Source organism: Lissotriton helveticus, chromosome 7 (genome assembly GCF_964261635.1).
Source record: "Lissotriton helveticus chromosome 7, aLisHel1.1, whole genome shotgun sequence".
NCBI classification, from domain to species: domain Eukaryota; kingdom Metazoa; phylum Chordata; class Amphibia; order Caudata; family Salamandridae; genus Lissotriton; species Lissotriton helveticus.
The window spans coordinates 215599477-215619236 of NC_136068.1; the positions used below are offsets into that span (position 1 = coordinate 215599477).

The 19760-nt window shown below is 40.6% G+C and overlaps 1 protein-coding gene across 2 annotated transcripts in view; it reads right to left on the bottom strand.

Moving 5' to 3' along the window:
• The window catches only part of LOC144766712 (protein spire homolog 1-like), a 292220-nt gene that overhangs the window by 146396 nt on the left and 126064 nt on the right, over nt 1-19760 (bottom strand). The window contains exons 6-8 of one of the 2 annotated variants that reach the window (XM_078650473.1): nt 13568-13732; nt 9137-9211; nt 888-1002 (exon numbers count right to left, since the gene is read on the bottom strand). In XM_078650473.1, coding sequence (XP_078506599.1) covers nt 888-1002; nt 9137-9211; nt 13568-13732 — 355 coding nt within the window. The remainder of the gene's footprint in view (nt 1-887; nt 1003-9136; nt 9212-13567; nt 13733-19760) is intronic. The other variant, XM_078650474.1, reaches the window with a different exon arrangement.

Consider the following 19760-nt stretch of genomic DNA (forward strand, 5'->3'; position numbering starts at 1 on the left):
CTATTATTTGCTAGTCTATTGCAGTTTTAAAGCAGGGGCAGCCGACATGGGGGGGGGGGGGGGGGAGTTATGCATATTACAAAAAAATAAGCCTCACCTTTGTGCTGTGTCCCTCGTCTCCGCTCTCTCTTCTCTGTCTCGGAAAGAAGCATAGACAGACCCCCCTGACCAATATCAACACAGCAGTGGGATTGGTTTTGAGCATCTTAGTTTTACATAACCAGGGAATGGGGGCCTGGGCTTGTTCTCCATTCAGGGTGTAATGCAGCCTGCATGGAGAACGAGGAAAGTTCACATGACTGGTTTGGGCGGCCCGAGAGGACCGACCAGTCATTGCGCACTTAGGGATGTGATACAAAAGGGGATACAAAAGGGGATCAGACTGATTTGCATATGGCCATGTCTGAACTGGGGTGGCGGAGTGAGCTAAAGAACGGTGATGGATTAAACCCAGATCAGTTGACTGGGGGTGAGTGTTTGTATTGTCAACGCTCAGTCCATCACCACCTTTGGTTTTTCTTTGTTCGCACAAAGGGATGTGCAAACCTCTCGTCCCCTACCCTGCTCAGAGAGCAGAGCAGCCCCACCCACCCGCAAAGAAGCAGGAAGCATAAAATGATAATACCTTAAAGGTATTATCATTTTAAGCTTTTTCTTCGCACTGCGACAGTCCTCTGCCATAGCGTTAGACACTGCTCCTGAGCCTATTTTATTTAAGGTCTTAAACGTTTCAGCCTGGAATTTAAGTAAGTAGAGAAAGGTATTTCAAGACTAAGTAGGAAACCTTGCACATTTGAGGTTTTTCCCTTTATTGTTAGAGTGGTATACCACTATTTAAAGATAAAATTCCTCCACTTGCAATCATCGTAGACTTAATGGAAACCTACCTGGTGTCATGGCAGACCACGAGCGCAGAACTTTGGAAGATCTGATTTCAGTCATGAGACGCTCATGTAGACACGGTTCTTGATAGGAAAGATCCTTCAGTTTTCGCTCCGATGCCTGCGGCAGGGAAAGGCACACAGGTTTAATACAATACAGAATGTGCAAAAATCTACAATATTAGTTGGCACTACTACAGTAACCCTCGACTGGAGGCTTTTTCTTCAGCCATGCAAGCAGCTGTTGGAATACTTCCTTCAAGACAGGTTCTAGATAACTAACCCAATCACTTATTGATTGGCTACTTCATAATTAAGGCTCCCGGTTTTCAGTTTTTACAGATAATTACAGACAGAACACAAAGTTTTTCCGGTCTATTTTTTTTTTTATTACAAGCGGAAGAATGCAGAAAATTGTGCTTCTTGTGGGTGACTCCATTGTGTTTTTCGTGATTCCTAGGATGACAGCGGAGCAGCATGGCAAGTTACAAATAAGTTGAGGTTTTCCTAAATGCAGGTGTATGGTAACATATTTGTATTATAATGCTCATATTTACCTGAAGGTGTAGTGATTAGCTATATTTGGCTGCTTAGTTTGCTAAAACGTGACAGGCAGCAAAGCATGAGTGCATGTTTATCCGTTAAATATGGGAATATACCATTTCATGATTCCATATATTCGCAAAACAAAATAAATATGAATAAATACCAATAAGATGGGCAAAAAAGAAATATGGATAAATACAGTCTGAAATGTAAAAAGAAAAAAAAGAAGAAAATGGGAGCCCTATTCATAATCCTTTAGCTACTCTAGCACCAAGAAATCAATGGTGTTCACGTGCTTAATCAAGTTAAAAAAGCATAACATCCCCATTGCCATCCAGGCTTCTGGCCAGCATATTTGCAGTACTGTCCTTTTGAGACTATTTATTATTTGGTCAAAGGAGTTGATTGAATAAAAGCCAATGCCACTATTTCCCATAATGCAATGGTTTATTAACCCCATCCACGCTTTCCCGCTGTGCGCTGACTTTTTAAAAATCCCGCGGTTCATTACGAGCTCAGCTCGTCATGAGCGTACGACAGGCGTAACTCATGACAAGCTGAGCTTGTCTTGTGTCGAAGGGGCTAATGAAATCTCAGGTCATCACACTTTATATCCCCGTGACAAAATAGCCTTGTTAGCGCTCACAGTCTAGATTGGAACCCAATGACATAATAAGCTTTGACAAAGCCAGTAGCTAGGTCTATTTGTTAAGTTGAATGGGTAAACATGAGAATGGGTAAACATGAGAATGAGTAACCATTCGGCTGTATGCGTGCATAGATGAGTTTGTGTTGTATGCATGTATAATCCTTCTTAAATGCGAGTGGTGATGTGTGGTTTAGCAAATGAATAAATACTTAAATGAGTGTTTGCAGGATAGATGCATTAATGACAAGTTCACTAATAATGCACACAAGTTACTCAACTCTCCTAGGCAGAGTTCTCCGCAGAAGTTGTAAAGAATGATGGCAGTGAAGCACTGCACAAGGGCTGGGCAGGATTGTGCTACCAATGCTTATAATATGATGAAAGGGTCGTGCCCATAAGTTCTAGAACGGTTCTAGAGTCACAATCCAATGGTTCTTTTTAGCAGCATGAATGTGTAAAGGGGAGAAAACTCGTTAGTGCGTGACCACATTATCATTAACGCCTTTGGAATTCAATGACTCACGAACAACTATATAGGTTTGTCAATTATACCAAAATCTAAAATAACAGACCCCCCCCCCTCAACACCATGGCATAGAAATACAAAGGAATTAGCATACTGCCAAATCTGCTTATCCAATGCAAACAATGCAGCATAAACAAAGCTATCAGTTCAAGGAGCAGGATACAGAGAATCAGGAAGCATGAATCCAGGTTCCCCTGCGTCGAAGGTTGATGAGTAAAAGGCATTAAGTCTATCCCTACTCTAGCACTAAGGTGACATCCCGAGGTAATAGTTACTGTGTAAAGGATAAAGGTGTCAGACCATAGAGTCTTCCTAAGAAGCCTCTCCACCATCAAATGGGTCAAGCAGCATAAAGCCACCATCACAGAAGGAAGAGCGTGTTCTGACATGCTCTGTCTCAAAGTAAAGTGGACTACTTTCCCTAATTCCAAACACAAATTATCTGGAGGAAACTCTCCCATAATGCACAGCATAAATCTTGGTTCACAATAGGCAGTCATTGGTAACCTTCCACGAGGTTGTTCACACTTGATCTTGCAACATCTGTCCTTGGTTCTCAGGCCTTCTCCCGCGTGACTCCGTCTCCGCCTCTATCACATTCGAGCGAGTAACTAACTTTCTCTCCTTTCCTAGCTCCTAAACAAAGACATTACTTTTCCCCTAACAAAATACATTTTCCACATGCAATGCAAATGCTGGAAACAACAAATTCTACAGTGCACATGAAATTCAGAAAAGGAAATTCGAAGGCAAGAGTTAAGGACTTGCATTTCAGGCCTATGATTTGAGTTAACATAAGAACATATAACTTCAAGCACTACAGATTGACGAACTACACCACATAATTCCATTAACATTTACATTTCTAAAACTACACATTTACTAATACAAAGTCATCTGCAGGTGAGCTACACGTGATTATGATGAGACTCTGCAAATAAAATGATTCCCGCTACATCACTGAGAATTACTATCAATAAGTCAGTATAACAGTAGTGAGCACCATTATGTCATTGATGCCAATAGCATGACAAAGTCCAACCTTTACACCATGGCCATTACTGTGCTAGTGGTGGGCATGAGCACGCCAATGATGGCCCCAATTCCTAAAGAAATGCATCAATACAAATATTTTCACCAGTAAATACACATTGCTAATACTCTTCCTCCTTAAAAATTACATTTGTTTTAAATTCATGGCATTTCCATGCAATGCAGAGATCCTAGCTTTAATATTTTACTAAATGCCTCAGAAATCCCTGTGGAATCCCCAATATAACAAAGAAAATCACCACGCCAAAACAAAAATTAGAATATGAATTACAAAAAAAAACACAAATCACCATTCAATACTTGTTGACCCCCCCCCCCCCAAAAAAAAAAAGCTTGTTTAGTTCTGGCCTTCTGCTGTATTGATGCGTTTAGTCATGCTTAGTGTATTGTTTGTCTCTTGTATTAGGTAATGTGCTGTGGTGTTTTACAAATACGTTTTATTTGTTATCGTGTGCGGTGTTTAATTTTTCTGGTGTTTCTCATTTGGCTCAGTATTGTGTTGGTACTGTGAAGTGTTCTGTAAGTGTGTGTTGTCCGTGTTCAATTTTTGTGTTTTTTCCTGTACAGAGATTGCAGTTTTGCTATGCATGGTGAGATACTACTGTGCTTCATGTAGTTGTGTTGCATTGCTCTGTTGAGTAGCAATTTCTATGTGTGCTGTTACTGTGGTTTGGTGCATTTTATCGTCTTGTTGCTGAAGTGATCTACTGTTTGTGTTCTACTAGTGTTCTGTTAATGCGTTTGTTATGTTGTAGTATTTCACATTTTTTGTTGCATTACTGATTTTGCAGGTGGGTTTATTTTATTGTGAATATGATATTGTATGTCTTGTTGCACTGTGGTAGTGTTTTGCTTTACTTCAACTGATATCGGTCTGTGCTCTGGTGCTTAAAATGTGGTTTTAAGGATTGTGGAGAAATGGCAGAGATTTGCTGCTAGGAATTGGTAATGCTGTGTTTAAGGATGGCATAATTGAGGTAGAGGGTCAGGTTTTAATGGGAGTTGATAAGGCCATTATTTTGGTCAATAGTGATTAGATGTGGTGTGATGGCAAGTTAGGAAAGTAGTGGCAGTGTTTTGCAGCATTGAGATTGTGGGTGGTACGGTTTATGTTTTGTTAGGGGGTAATACAGTAATGACAACGGAGTGTGGTAATTAGTGTCATGGACGGGAATGGCAATTGACTGCCTATGTGTTGAATTTGTGGTTCCCAGGAGTGTGGTAGATGTGGTGTAGTAATACCAACATTCTTGGTAGTTTGGTTGTGTGCAGTTGTAATTCAGTAGTATTGAAGTGCTGTGTGTGCAGTTGTAATTCAGTAGTATTGAAGTGCTGTGTGGGCAGAGTATAACTGTGATTTCTATGTGGGGTGCTGTGAGTGGGTGATGTATTTCCTTGGGTTTGGTAGACTGATAGTGGCTGGAAGAGAGGTACCATCAGTTGCCAATATAACATGGGAAGGATAGGACAGAAGTGCAGCATGGCAGCAGCAAGGCACAGAAAGGGTGGTAGTTTTCTGCAGAAAGGTGTTTTTGGAGTGATGGTAGGTGGTCATGGAGTGTTGAGGAGCTGTGTGGTTCTATGGGTTAGAAGGGACTGGGCCCTGTAATGCAGGAGATATGAAATGGACAATGGTGATTTAATAATAGTGTGGTAAGGGGAGGTGACACTGGGTGATAATGCAGTGCTTTGCTGGTAATGTCATGGTGGACTGGCAATCCCACTGTATAATGATTCATTTCATTTGAGATATAAAATAGTCCATGCCTCATCCTTTGTGATGGAAGCTCTCCAGGAGAAATGATTTGCTTTACAGCCAATAGACTCTGGCTTGGAGAAATTTACAAAAACCTCCTTTCAAGAGAAAACATCAGCAGCTCTGGTACACAGTTAAGCAATCTTCAATCTGGTCTAAATATCATAGCACTCATTTTCATGGACATGCAGGCGGATCTCATTTTGAAAGAATCACCACTTAATATACATGCAGCTTTTGATGAAGATGCGTCCTGGTAACACAAAAAATAATCTCCAAGATGATTAAAGCAGCGCTGACCCATTTCATAGGGGAATCAGTACAAAAAAGATGATAAGTTTCATTAATGAGCAATGCTCGTACTTTCATTAAAATCCTAGCCAGAGATGCAATTAGGACACCATTAAGTAATGAGTGAAAATGGCAGATTTTTTGATTGAAGAATGGTACTTCGACGAAACATTGGAATGACCAAATAATAAATAAATTGCGAACTGGAAGAAAACAATACATTGAAAATTGTATCCCGGCTGGGAAAGGAGTGGGCCATGGAACACCATCAATAATGCGAAATACGTAGGGTGTAAATGGATTAGGAGAATTTCAACAGCAACTTCAGCAGTCACCCTCTCATCCACAAAGTCTAAATCTTCCATGAAAAATGGACCTCAGTGTCGAAGAAAATGTGCCTGACATTAGAAAATTTGTGTTTAACTTCGTCATAATCAGAGAAAACCATAGAAAAAGTTTTTTTTAAATGTGAGAAATAGAACGTGCAGCTTTAAACCATAGGAGAAGGTGCTTTCTTGAAAGTGGAGAACATACTTGCAGCTTATACAAAGTAGTAGGACCTCACACCTAATGTGCTTCTAAGACTCAGCCTGAAAATGTATTTTGACTCCTGTATGACATTTAAATCAAATGCCTTTTAGAACCTGTTGGCCTAATCATTGGACAGCAAAATTGTTAATCACTTTGAAATGTGCTGCTCTAAGAGAAATTTATTTCTTGGCTTACTCACAACATATGAGTTCCTAATTTCTCCAAGCAAAGTGCTTTGCTATATTTTGTTTTATAATGAATAGAGCATTAGTAATATTAAGCTTTAACATCTTGTTTTGCATGGTCTAAATCCGGACTTTACAAACAAAGGTTTCATTGCCTTGGACTAGCCTGCAAAGGTTCAAGAGAACATTTCCTCGTGTACCTATTGCAAAACATTTAGAAACGTTTAGATAACTGCTCACCAGCGTGAATGCTTACCGTGGGAAATGGAAGGAGAAACAGACCATCAAAAGACCTGTTTCTTTTGGATAACAATGGCAACCAGCTGAATATTGCAATAATGTGTTCAGAGAGAATTAATGCCATCTTACCCTCTATGCTTACACATAGGGGCCGATTAGGATGGCGGACGGACTTGCGTCCGTCCGCCACCCTTGAGGAGGAGGGAACGTCCGCAGGGGCTGCGGCGTTCCCTCCGTGCTGATTAGGATGTGACCGCCAGGGTGGCGGTCACATCCTCTATATTTAACATTGCGGCGGGTGCAGCTTCAAGCTGCACCCGCCGCAATGTTAAAAAAGCATGTTTTACATTTACATGCACAAAGCGGCCGGCACCGCACGGTGCCTGCTGCTTTGTGCACGCAAATGCAGGGGGGTACCATAGGTACCCCCCATGTGCACCCCCCACCCCCCATTCACCCAGGGGGCCCGCAACGGGCCCCCAAGGTGAATGTCCGTATGCTTTTCCATGGCGGAAAAGCCGCCGTGGAAAAGCATGTATTTACGAACATCCTAATATGGCGGACGGTGTCTCATAGACACCGCCTGCCATGTTATAGCTTTTCCGCCGCGGTCGGAAGCCGACCGCGGCGGAAAAGCGGCGGACGGAATTCCAGACCCACCAGCCATCCTAATTTGGCGGTGGGTCTTTGGAGGCTCCGCAGCGGTTTTTCCGCATCCTCCAGGCCGGCGGACACTTCCGCCGGCCCGGAGGATGCGGAAAAACCGCCATCCTAATCGGCCCCAGAGTTTTTCCTTTTTTCTTGCCCGAATTGCTGTGTGCTACTGCTAACAATATTACGACACTTTTGTGGGGAGACTCTCCTCATGTTGATCATAGCTACTGCGGTTAATAGCTGTTACTGTAACTTGTTGGGGAACTCAGAGTTTTCCGGAACTGCTATTTATGGGGAGTTTATTCTTTAAACTAACTAGAAGCTCCAGAATATTGCTCTTTTCCGAAATAACTTCATGGGTTCTTATTTAGATTAAGACTCTTAGACTAAGATAGGAACTATTTCCTTTATGGACATCGTCTATTTGATGTGGACTAACAAAACTTTGATATTTCAGTAATTTGACAACTGAATAAAAATGACAGACCATTACTAATCTCTTAATGAGAAATACAACTTTAAAACTATTCCAAACTTCTCATCATTGACTGATCATCAAGATAATGAAAGTAGATTTTTATTTGAAATGCATTGCATTACAAATTCATTCTAAAATCGATCGAGAAATATCTATTGGCCTGGAGACGGAATCAAGCCAAAATAGGAGGCTGCTGTTGTAAGTAATTTGGGTTTGCACTGTTCATCAATTGGCCTCCAAAGTCTAGGCTTTAAAACCACTGACCAGGCAAATCTGTGGAGTTGAGGTGAGGTTATGCTGGGATGTGCACTACAATAGAGGAACATACAGAAGTGCCCTGCAATGGTCAAGAAAACAAAAAGGCATCTGAACTGTCCAACGTCCCTTGCCCTGGATGTCTCAATTCAGAGAAGAGGTCGCTAGCTTTCCGAGCACTGAGAGAACTATGCCTTCAATGGCAAACTACTGATGTGGGGTTCACGCACCCCATATCAGAGTGATAGCAGAGGTTGTGATAGAAGCCCTTTAAGTCCTCAAAAAAGTAACAGTTACATGTTGAAAGAAATGGTATAGTAAGTGGAAAAGTAAATGGAGAATCACACATAGGAAAGTGAAAAAAAGTTAAGGGGGAGCAGTTGCTAGCCTGGCCACCTGAAAAATAATGCACCTTCCTTTCGTGTCACAGAATGCTTGGTCATATGTTCCTTGCTGGTTTCTGTGAAAGCAGCAGATGCACACTGACCCACATGTCAGTTCCTTAAAGGGCACAAGTGTTTCAAGTACCTGCAGTTTGCCCATCCGACCTCTGTGAATCCTTTGCCCAAATACCAAAAAGAAATGCAATATAATTAAGTTGGAAATATAGGTAGGATAACCAATTAAACATTAATTAAACACATCTATGTTTTTGCCAGACACAAACTAATTGAGAAACTGTTTACCCTCTTAATGCTGCGTTTCGAATGTGGTGATAGTCTACATTGCAAGACAACACTTGGCCACATGCATAGAACATTTTCAACTATACATGATGCAGAGGTAAGAAGAAAGGTGGCATACAACCATGATATTTAAATGACCAGTGTTTGTGTTTAACTGGTGTTGTGACTGCAAGTTTGATAGTGAAGAGGGAATGAGTCAGTGGTGGTATGAGATGACAAGGTAGCCTTTTGTCAGGTCTTGCCACCGCCACGGAGATCTTGGTCTGTAAAGAGTCTGCTTTACAGTGGTAGTACCTCAAGAGTAAAGCAGTCAATAGGCTGTCACTTTCCCAGATGTGTAGCAATTAGGCACTTCGATATACTGAATCAACTAATTACACAAGAGCAAGGGTAAGGGTAACATACCGGTCTCAGAGTGGGACGAGATGTAACCCAATCCAGAAAAGACTGCTCGAAACTAATTCTGCTTGAGACAGTGAGCTGAAAAGTATAAAAAGAAGAGTTACCTTAATAAAAAGGCAGGACTGGCATTTCACAGTGTGTTCGAACTAGGATTTCTGGTTGGCAGAGGTCTGTACCCAGGCCAGGCAGGAATTGCCACTAGTCAGGGTAAGCTACATACACACTAAAAGGTAACCTGTGCTCACACTCTGGTAGCTTGGCACAGAGCAGTCAGGCATATCTAAAGAGGCAATATGTAAAGTATTTGTGCAACACACACCAACACAATGAATACACCACAAAAAAAAAAAAACTTCACAGGATTAGAAAAATAGATTGTATTCTGAACAAAACCAGACCACAACAACAAAAATCCAATGTATACAAGTTAAGATGTTAAAAAAAAAGAAACCAATAAAATTAGGGAAGGATGCTTTAGACTCTAAAGCATCCTTCCCTAATTTTATTGGTTTAGAGCAACGAATTAGCAGGTAGAATTATGGGTAGCTCAATTTAGAGAAACCATGGTCCCTTTAACTTTGATATCAAACACAGGGTCTGGCTCTAATCAGCAAGGCTGAGCCTCGATTTAAAAAAAAAAATAACCTTGCCTGTACTGATCCTTATTCAAAGATGCAAATCATCAAGGTGACCGCAACTGAATTGTCAACCTCCTCAAAAATTATTCAAAATATATTTTATTTTTCAAAAATCATTTTGTTTTTCACATAGTATCATGAATCAACAATTTAACATTACACCACAAGACCCAAATATAATTTGACCAAACAAAAACACTGAATGGCTCTAGGTCAATACACCAATAATGGACAACATCAAAGACAACTTACCCACATACAAAACATGAAACAGAACATATACACTGAATAATCTTTTTTCAAGAATTTTTTTACATTGGTTAATCCATCTAGAGAAACTTTTTTTTTTAAACTGAATAGTTAAACGGAAAAATATCAGCACTGTCCCAATTTATGGACGTTTGTTTCATAATTCATTTAAACAAACATTTTCATTGGTCACACTTGTTTTACAATCACAACAAAAATGGTAGACACGTTTCGCTAGATTCACTAGAAGACAATGAATTAAAAAGATTAAGGAACAAAACCTTCTGTGTGTGAGCTGTTGAAAGCAATACACTTAAATAGCCTTGAGCATCTAACATTGGAGTCACGACCGTACAGCCAATCACACTGCGGTAAGACAACAGTCATGTGACGTCCACACAGTCACTTTCACCGCATCAAGACAACCAGAAGTTTAAAAACAAGCGGAAGATCACAGAACGCAATGATCTTTCACCGCGACGTAGCCCGGACGTGCAAAACAGATTCGGAGACACCAGCTCCAAAAAAGGTAAATCCGGACGGGTCAACAGGGTTCAACTATGGAATTAGCCTGTAACGCGCTACGATAAATGTCTTTTCAGCTTTAGAGCTTTTTTTACCAAATCTGCGAGTTCGTGCAAATAGTCCCTAATGTGTACTGCATTTTCACTTTGGCACCGCTCATGCTTCAATATATTTGAGCAACAGTGTTAGAATCCCTATGCGCAACGCGCATTCAGCAACTTCGATTGAAATATCATTTTGTCTCTTGTAGGAAATTGGTCCTGCCACGAGGCTGACTAGACCCACAAATAAAATAAAATCAATGAAAGGTATGTAAAATTTCATCATGCTGCCAACGAACCATCAGATAAATGGACCCTTGGTTTTTACTAAACTCACCCTCAGTTTCACATTGCATTCCAGGGAACATCCTTCCTGTTCAAGCCATTATGAAGCCCTACAGGCTCTTTACACATTAAGTGAGTAGTGGACCAATTGAGTTAGTTTTCCCGCTGCTATGACATGACTGTGAAACTGGTTCCTTAGACTGTTTTCTCTTTTTTCTGTTACGTTGTTTCAGAAACCTTTGTTAGCCAGCAATTGAGTCTATATGCGAAATAGGCTGATTTCGCCAAATAGGTAAGCTAGCCGCCCTGAAACTGTCTGCTCAAGGCTATTTAAAGTGTATTGCTTCCAACAGCTCACACAAAGCAGGATTTGTTCCTTCATTCATGGTCTTCTAGTGATTGGTCCGGACGAGAACCCCCTGCCAACAAATCTTGGGTTTGAAACGAGTCTACCTTTTTTGTTGTGATTGTTAAATAAGAGTGACCAATGTTAAGAGGTTTCTGCCTGGTTAAATGAATTATGAAACAAACGTCCATTAATTGGCACAGTGCAGAAATGTTTCAGTTTAATTATTACCACTTTTTTTTGTGGGGGGGGGGGGGTTCTCTAGATGGATTAACCAATGTAAAACATTCTTGAACAAAAGATTCAGTGTATATGTTCTGTGCTTCATGTTTTCTATGAGTAAGTTGCCTTTGATGTTGTCCATTATTGGTGTATTGACCTAGAGTCAGTGTTTTTATTTGGTCAAATTGTTTTTTGGTCTTGTGGTGTAATGGTAAAAATTGTTGATTCATGATACTATGTGAAAAACATTTTTGATAAATGAAAAATAAAATATATTTTTGAATAATTTGAGGAGGTTGACAATTTGGTTGCTGTCACCTTGATAATTTGCATCTTTGAATAAGGATCAGTACAGGCAAGGTTTTTTGTTGTATTTTCTCTTTAAATTTGAGGCACTACATTTCCTATAACTCTATTACCCACTATACCATGAAATTAAAAGAATTGTACTATATCCAAACATGACTATAGATAGCACATGTATTTTTTTAATTCACACCACTGTATCACACCATAATTTCTTTCCTCTCCCCTACGAAATATTTTGAAAATTGCATTTTTTTGATAACCTAACTGTACCATCTCTATTGAAAATGATGTACACAATGTGTATTTTCTCCACAGAAAAGTAGAGCATGCGATAGGAGTAAAAATTCAAAAGTCATATTTTAGGAAAGAAATGCAGTGTTTAAAGAAAAGCTCTAGCCACAGCAAAATTTATGAATAAGTATATTCACTAGATAAACATCTTTTCCAAACTGTTGGAACCACTTGAAAAGATATTGGCCATATTCTCAAACTCTTCCAAAAAATAAGTTCTACATCTGGATAGGATTCTAGGCTCAATTCAAGCCAACTACTGCAAACCAGTTCACAACACAGGAAACACACCATCAACGAGCTGAAGTAAAGTATCAAGAAGTTTTCCTAAAGTGCCGATTTTTTTTTAATTTACAGTCCAAATTAATTTTTCCATAGAATTTAACTACACCAGCCATTGTGGGCCCAGGTTGAAGTGTCTCTCTAAAAGCCATGAGTTCCTGTTGCTGTGGAAGGTATCACGATGATTATAGTTTGGAGATGTCTTATCTAAAACCGGTTACATACCACACATTTCATTTGTGGTGTATGGGTAGAATGAAAATTTACCCAGTTTTGGTATTAGGAAAGTTTCAATTCTATTAAGGAAACAGAGGTGAGGATTATGCTTTTTTCCTTTGCTGTATTTTAACAGCAGCCATTTAAAACCACAAACTTTTTTCCCCATGTACACCAAGAAAAAAGACAAAAGTTTAAGTCCACAAGTCCTTCCTCTCTGCTTGAAGCCTGGTCCCAATGTGGTCCTTCTTCCAAGTTCACTCTTCCTTCACTGCTCAGAAGGAAGCTCAGAAGCAAGTCAAGTAATGTTTTCTGTTTCGCCTGCATGAATGTGTTTTATTGCATTGATTGAGGGCTTATGTTGGCACATTTTGCCTGTGCTGTAATCAGATTCCTTGGCGGATTCCCTTTCAGTTGTGGGACACTTTAGCGTACCTTATGCAACATTTTGCCCACTATATAGTGTGGTGCGGTCTACTCACCACCTGATGGCATTGCAACACCTTTCTGGGTCGCTCTGTGCCATGAGAGTGTCTCCAGACACACGCGCTGCCCCAAAGAGAAACGTACTACTGTATGCCCCTAACCTGCTGCTGAGCAGTGAAGAAAGAGGAGGAGTGAAAGGAGAGGAATGATCACATTGGGACCAGGCTACAATCAGAAAGGAAGGACTTGGACTTTTGTCTTTTCCTTGGTGTTCAAGGGAAAAAGTAGTTTTTTGTTGTTAAAATGAAGAGAAGGAACAAAAGGATAATCCGAGCCTCAACCTGACAAATCGCTAAGATAGTGTTTGCGAAACATCACAGAAGTTCTGCATTAGCAGCTAGGTAAAGAAACACAGCACTGGTTTCTGACCCCTTGCACTGGATGCTGGCCATAAGTAATGAGAGTTTGCACCATCCAGTGGTCACACTTTTTAGAAGTGGATGAAATGACCCATGCCTTTATAACAAACTCATTTCTAAAATATCCCCAGCACCCAATCCCCACATAAATAAAATAAAGATTACAATGAAGCTCATGTAAATACCGTCGCTTTCTGGAGTGTATACCGTCTGTATCGGATGTCATCCATCAAGTGCTCGAATGGCGTACACTCGTATTTTACTGGCAGTGTCTTGTACAGTCGCTCGGACGCACGATTCAATTGAATGCCATTTCGCAATTCTTTTACGACATTCATCCACAGGCGACTCTAGAAGGAATCAGAGATCCAGATTAATAGCCCATCATTTGACTTGAGCGCAGATTCAAATTTTTCTCAAAAACAAATTCTTGCTTCTTTTCAATGAACTTTAAAATGTTTAAACTACTGTAGGTAGGAATGGAATACATGTGCACAAAAGACATGCTGTGACGAAGACTACACTGGATAAAGTAAAATTCCAGGACTTACGAAAGCATGCCTACGGAGGCGCAAGTTACTTTTAGCAACTGGAGTTTCGTTAACATTAAAATATCGTAAACAGTATGAGAGCTGCCAAAAAGGTGGTGGGGCAGAAAAACACTTTACAAAGAATACAAAATGGAGATTTGTCTGTGGGTTATAGAAGTGCCAACTTTCCACTTTCCATAAAAAAACTGTTGAGGAAGCAGCCGGGCCCTCACAATATAATTTTTAAAAAAACAATTCAAAAGGCACACATTACCAGGGTAGTCCCTGACCGAGAAGGCAACTACATCGTATGTGGATGTGCTCTTTGTGAAAGTCTAATTTAACTGTTTGTGATGGCATTCTGCTCTAATGCTGCAGTAGAGGGGATACTTTGCCACTGTATACTTTAGTTTCCCACATGATGTAGTGTAAAGGAAGTATACAGTTTGGGCTGATCTGTTCCCATTGGAGCAGGGTCTAGACCGATTTGCATATGGCTAGGTCCAATCTGAGGTGGCATGGTGTGCAAAACAATGATAATTGATGTGGCCAGACGAAATAATTACTAGTTGCCAAGATGAAATCAAGCATTCGATCCATCATTTTTTGTTGTTGCATACTTTAGCATGTCATCTTAAGTGGAGCAGGAATGCCAAGACGAGGGTCCTGTGCACGTTGCGTCACTGGAACCAATACCTCGCTAATGCACTCCAACTAGGTTGAAACCAGTCCTGGGTTGCTTGTGTTTCGGTTCAGGGAGTACCTGCCTCGGCGGTTCAGATAGGATTGTTCCCAGTAGGGCAGTGTGAAGGCTGATTCGTATATGGCTAGATCCAAACTAAGGTGGCATGGTGTGCAAAACAACAATGGACTGGGATGCAGCACCGCGCAAACCAGCAGCAGCTAAGATTAATTCATCCATTTATTTTTTTAATACTTCTTGCTGTAGCAGGTAAAAGAAAAATGTGAAGAAAAATGTGAAGGACAGACCAATGGATGAAGAGGGCTGGCTGAAAGCCACTGTAAGCTAATATTATACATATGTAGTTTTAGTAATATCAGAATGCTGTGGCTAATGGCAGACCTGAAAAAGGACACAAATCCCTCTGTATCAGTTTTATACATCAACATGGAGATTCTTTCAAGAAAAGTACCTGTAACTTAGCTGAAGCCCCCTGCAACAATGCAACTTAAATGCAAGTAACATCAGGTTGTCATTTGGCACTGACTAACTGAAGTGACCACCGTATAAGGAGTGATGGACAAACTGGATACTGGAATAAAAACACCTTCTACAGAATTAGCGCTCTAATAAAGCATAGTGGTTGTAATATTGGATTCTCGCTAGGCTCAAACCCCTGTAGCGATAATTTGGACCCACTGCCAACAACATCAAGCAAGCCTACCAAGGCAAATTATTCAACAAGGTATCTAGGGTTCACGAGAAAATCAACTGATGCAGCACACCCATAGACAATGTAATCGGTCCTACGCACAACCAATTTTCAAGGACCAATATCACTAAAGTAAATAATTCAAGAGTCCTTATATAAGGCAGGATATCCAAAGGTTCCAAATGATGAGATGAACAGTCCACAAAGCTTCAGTGTGGTGTTGCTTTTATTGTTCCTTCAACACATACTCAATATAGATAACAGCCAACACGTGTTTCGTCTGTTCCAAGTACGATGACTTTCTCAAGGCTAATGGTTGGTTATAGATAAGGTCAAACCCTCCAATAAATATGACCGATTAACTGTAAAATCAGCGAAGAATCTCTAAAATGTAAGGACTATTAAGGTAAATCCTCACTGTCGAAAAAGTGTAAGAGCAGTGAGTATGTTCCACACTGTGGTACGTGCTCTGCTGTACGTGCTTCAATGTAAAAAAAACCTTCAGGAACCGTGCTAATGAACAACTGTTGTGAGTAATGTTCAATATATGCGTCTTTCCAAAGTTCAGGAAAAATAGTCAAGTAAGCTGAACGCGGCTGGCACCAAACCTGAAGCACTGTCCTTCCTAATGACAACAAGAGGTCACGCAATAATGAGCAAACAAACCGTGGAGTGTAACATTTGTGTTGCCAGCGTTTGTATCTAGCGTTATCATGCGCATGGACGGTGCTCTGTGACCCTGCTTGGAGGGCATGGAATCATGAACCCTTTAAGGACGATGTGATATGATGCTTTTTTTCTTACTTGTATTTGGTGATAGTCATTGTCCCGGCTCTCGATGAGTGTAGCCATATGCACATTATGGCCTATTGCTATCATGCTTCGTGATCCGCTCGGGCGTTGCTGCCCCCCTAGGAGATCTCCTACTGTTTCTAATCTGAGTGGGATTGTTTTCTTTAGGTTAAAATGTACTGGGATTTACCGGATATAGGTTGGGGGGATATCCAATGTGGGAGGGGGCGGGATGTAAAACTGTTGAGTGAGTTTGATTTTTGTTTACAGGCTACGAATGTTCTCACCGGTTGGCTATTCAAAAAGGACTATAGAGGAAAGCTGGACGGCATACTGCTGCACCTATTGTAGTGGGGTCTGGAGGGTGGGCAGGAGGGCTTGAGCAGAGATGCTTTACATTGAATGTTAGAGGCCTGTCGAACCCCCTTAAGGGACGACAGGTGCTTGCCTATTTCTCAAGATACATGTTGCATTGCTGCAGGAGACCCTTTATGGCCCAAAGGTAGACAACCAATTTTTCGCTAGCTATTGCAACTATTCCTGGGGAGTTTGTATCTGGATTCGTAACTCACGTCCCTTCATGACCAAGACTGCGATTAAGGATCCCGAGAGCCACTACTTAATAGTGGCAGGAAACTTCGGTGTGCAGCGCATACTTTTCATTGAGGACACCCGGGGCTTTTTTGCTAGCCTCTCAACACACATCACGAGACTTTTACCTCACACTACAACCCGGGTACTGGGCACAATATCAAGCCTTGCTCCACGAGGGGGGGGGGGGGGGAACACACACACACTGTTAGCAAAGGTATTGGCTACGCGTATACCACTTTTAATTGGTCGGATCATTTCCCCTTCCAGTCGGGCTTCATACCGAATCAATAGACCTCGGTAAACTTATGTACATTGTTCGCAGTCATCAACCAAATTAACCCTGCGCTCCCGGCTGTGGTGACATTAGATGCGGAAAAAGCATTTAATTCCCTGGAGTGGGATATATATATATATTACCTACTGGCGGTCGCCAGTAGGTAGTTCTAGTTAGGATCGTTTTCCATAGGAAATCCGCAACATTCTATTGGGAATAACTTTGGCGCCGAATTAGGGGATCTGCCTGTAATTTTCCTTAACTTTGCCTCGCTGCGCTCCGCTCCTTCCCTGAAAGTTTCGGGGGGATCCGTCAAGCAGGGGCCGAGATAAAATGGGGGTCCCAAAACGTGTTTTCCCCATGTTAATTTCCATAGGGCGGTTGGACTCACTTTTAGCCCGAACGGCTGAATGGATTTCCACCAAACTTGGCAAAATTGTAGGGACTGGTACCCCGATGTGCCTTTGCTATGTCTCAAGATATATGCTCCAGTGGTTTTTACGAAAATTAACTTTGAAAAAATATATATTGGGCTACATATATGTTAGAGCCCAAATGTAGCCCAATGTAGCCCAAAGATGGCCACCAGAGACAAAAAAAAACAAATGTAGCCCAAATATCAGCCAGATGTAGCCCAACTATAGCCCAATGACAGAATGTCCCAGAGTGTTCTAAAGAACAACTAGAGCGCTAACAGTCTTACTTATGACAAAAGTATGGCACACCTGAAGTTATCTTGATTGGAATAAAGTGTTAACACTTAAAACATTTAATTTGCAAAGGAACAAAACGAGGGGGTTCATTTTGCCATAGAAATTAGGATTAGTGCTGAAGAAAGAAAAATTAGGGCACATTGAGTGACTTCTCAAATCCTCTTATATTTCATTAAAAAAATTCTGATATGCAGTCTCCCAAGATGGCCACCAGAGACAAAAGAGCCCAAACGTAGCCCAAATATCAGCCAGATGTAGCCCAATGACAGAATGTCCCAGAGTGTTCTAAAGAACAACTAGAACGCTAACAGTCTTACTTATGACAAAAGTATGGCACACCTGAAGTCCTCTTGATTGGAATAAAGTGGTAACACTGAATACATTTAATTTAAAAGGAACAAAATGAGGGGTTTAATTTTGCCATAGAAATTATATGTATATATATCAGCTCCAACCGCCCCTTACTCCAGAAACGATAACGCACTCGCGGGGGTATGTTTACAAAGATTTATTTCGGCTTCTCTGATAAGACAAACAGACGCGTTTCAGACCTAAAGTCCTTGGTCAGTGTTCGTATGTGCCGCGTTACCCAGCACCATATATACAGTTCACTTCCTGTCAGATGAAAGGAAAAAAGGACAAATCATGCAAATATTTACAAAAGGGCAGCCATTGCTAAGTGGGTCAAATATTTCACATGGTGACTTATTTACAATGTGTTTTGACTCCTGTGTTATACTCATGCCTGTTTCACTTTGTTACAGTGAATAATACTCATCTCGCTGTGTATCAGCAGGTCATGGCATTTCTATAGCCCTATTTACAAAATATTTACATTATATACAATATATATATATATATATATATATATACACACACACCATTTTGGACAATACGATCATCATCCGGTTGCACTGGGGGTTATGTTCTTACCATCATTGTTACAATAACATATGATTTGAACCCAAGTCGGTGAAAAGAAATGTAATCTCGCCGTGTATCGGCATATCACCGACTTAGGCAACATCGGCAAAATCGCAATCCACAAAAAGCCATTACCTTTGTAACATGATTTTCAAATTTGCAATTGTGTAACATTCCTATTTAAACTCATTGAGTAATCAATGGAATATGCCAGGGGAATATACATAGGATCTAACATATTTCACTCTCACAATTAAGCCGTGGATCGGCTTTACCAAAATTCATTGATTCATAGAAATACTGATTCCAATTTCATAAAGACTGTTGTATGTCAGAACCAAGCCTGGTTCAATCCAAATTCGGATAATCAACAACAAAAAGCCTTAGATTTTAGCCCATATGAATCAATGTACAACATAGGAGAGCCAAAGTGAAAGTATAATCCATATACCCATTCGATTGGCAAAACATCATACAGCGAGAAAAAGGAGAATAAAAGTAAATCAAAGGGAGAAAAGAAGCTATTACAAAAAAAGGAAAGGAAAACAGGAAAGAACAAAGAAAAGAACAAAGAAAAAACAAGAGAAAGAAAGTGATATCCAACTTCAGCAAAGAGGTTAAATATTGCAGAAAAGGAATTTAAATCAGATATAAGGACAATAGCATCTGCATGTTATACAGTTCTTAATTCATAAAAATATACTTGCATTGATCTATTTAGCAAAAACTGCCCCCAACAAGATGGTTATTTTCCCAGGTGTACACCCAGTTCCTCTCCAATATTGAGCCCACCAGGCTGTTTTGTCTGCATGTCGATTATGTGGCATGACTCCAATCTACGTAAGCGTGTTAGTCTATCCCCTCCTCTGGGATTAAGTGGTACGTGGTCTAAGCCAAAATATTGCAGAAGCTCCCGATTACTCTGGTGTACTTGGGCAAAATGTCTGGCCACGGGATATGATACATCTTTATTCATGATGGCCCGTTGATGTTCTAAGATTCGCATGTTCACCCCATTAATTGTACTCCCTATGTATTTGTAACCACAAGGACATATAAGGCAGTACACCACATATGGTGTCGTACAGGTAATGAAATGCTTGATCTTTTTTAATTGAGTTAGGCCTGGAATAGAATAGGAGAGTACCCTTCGGCTG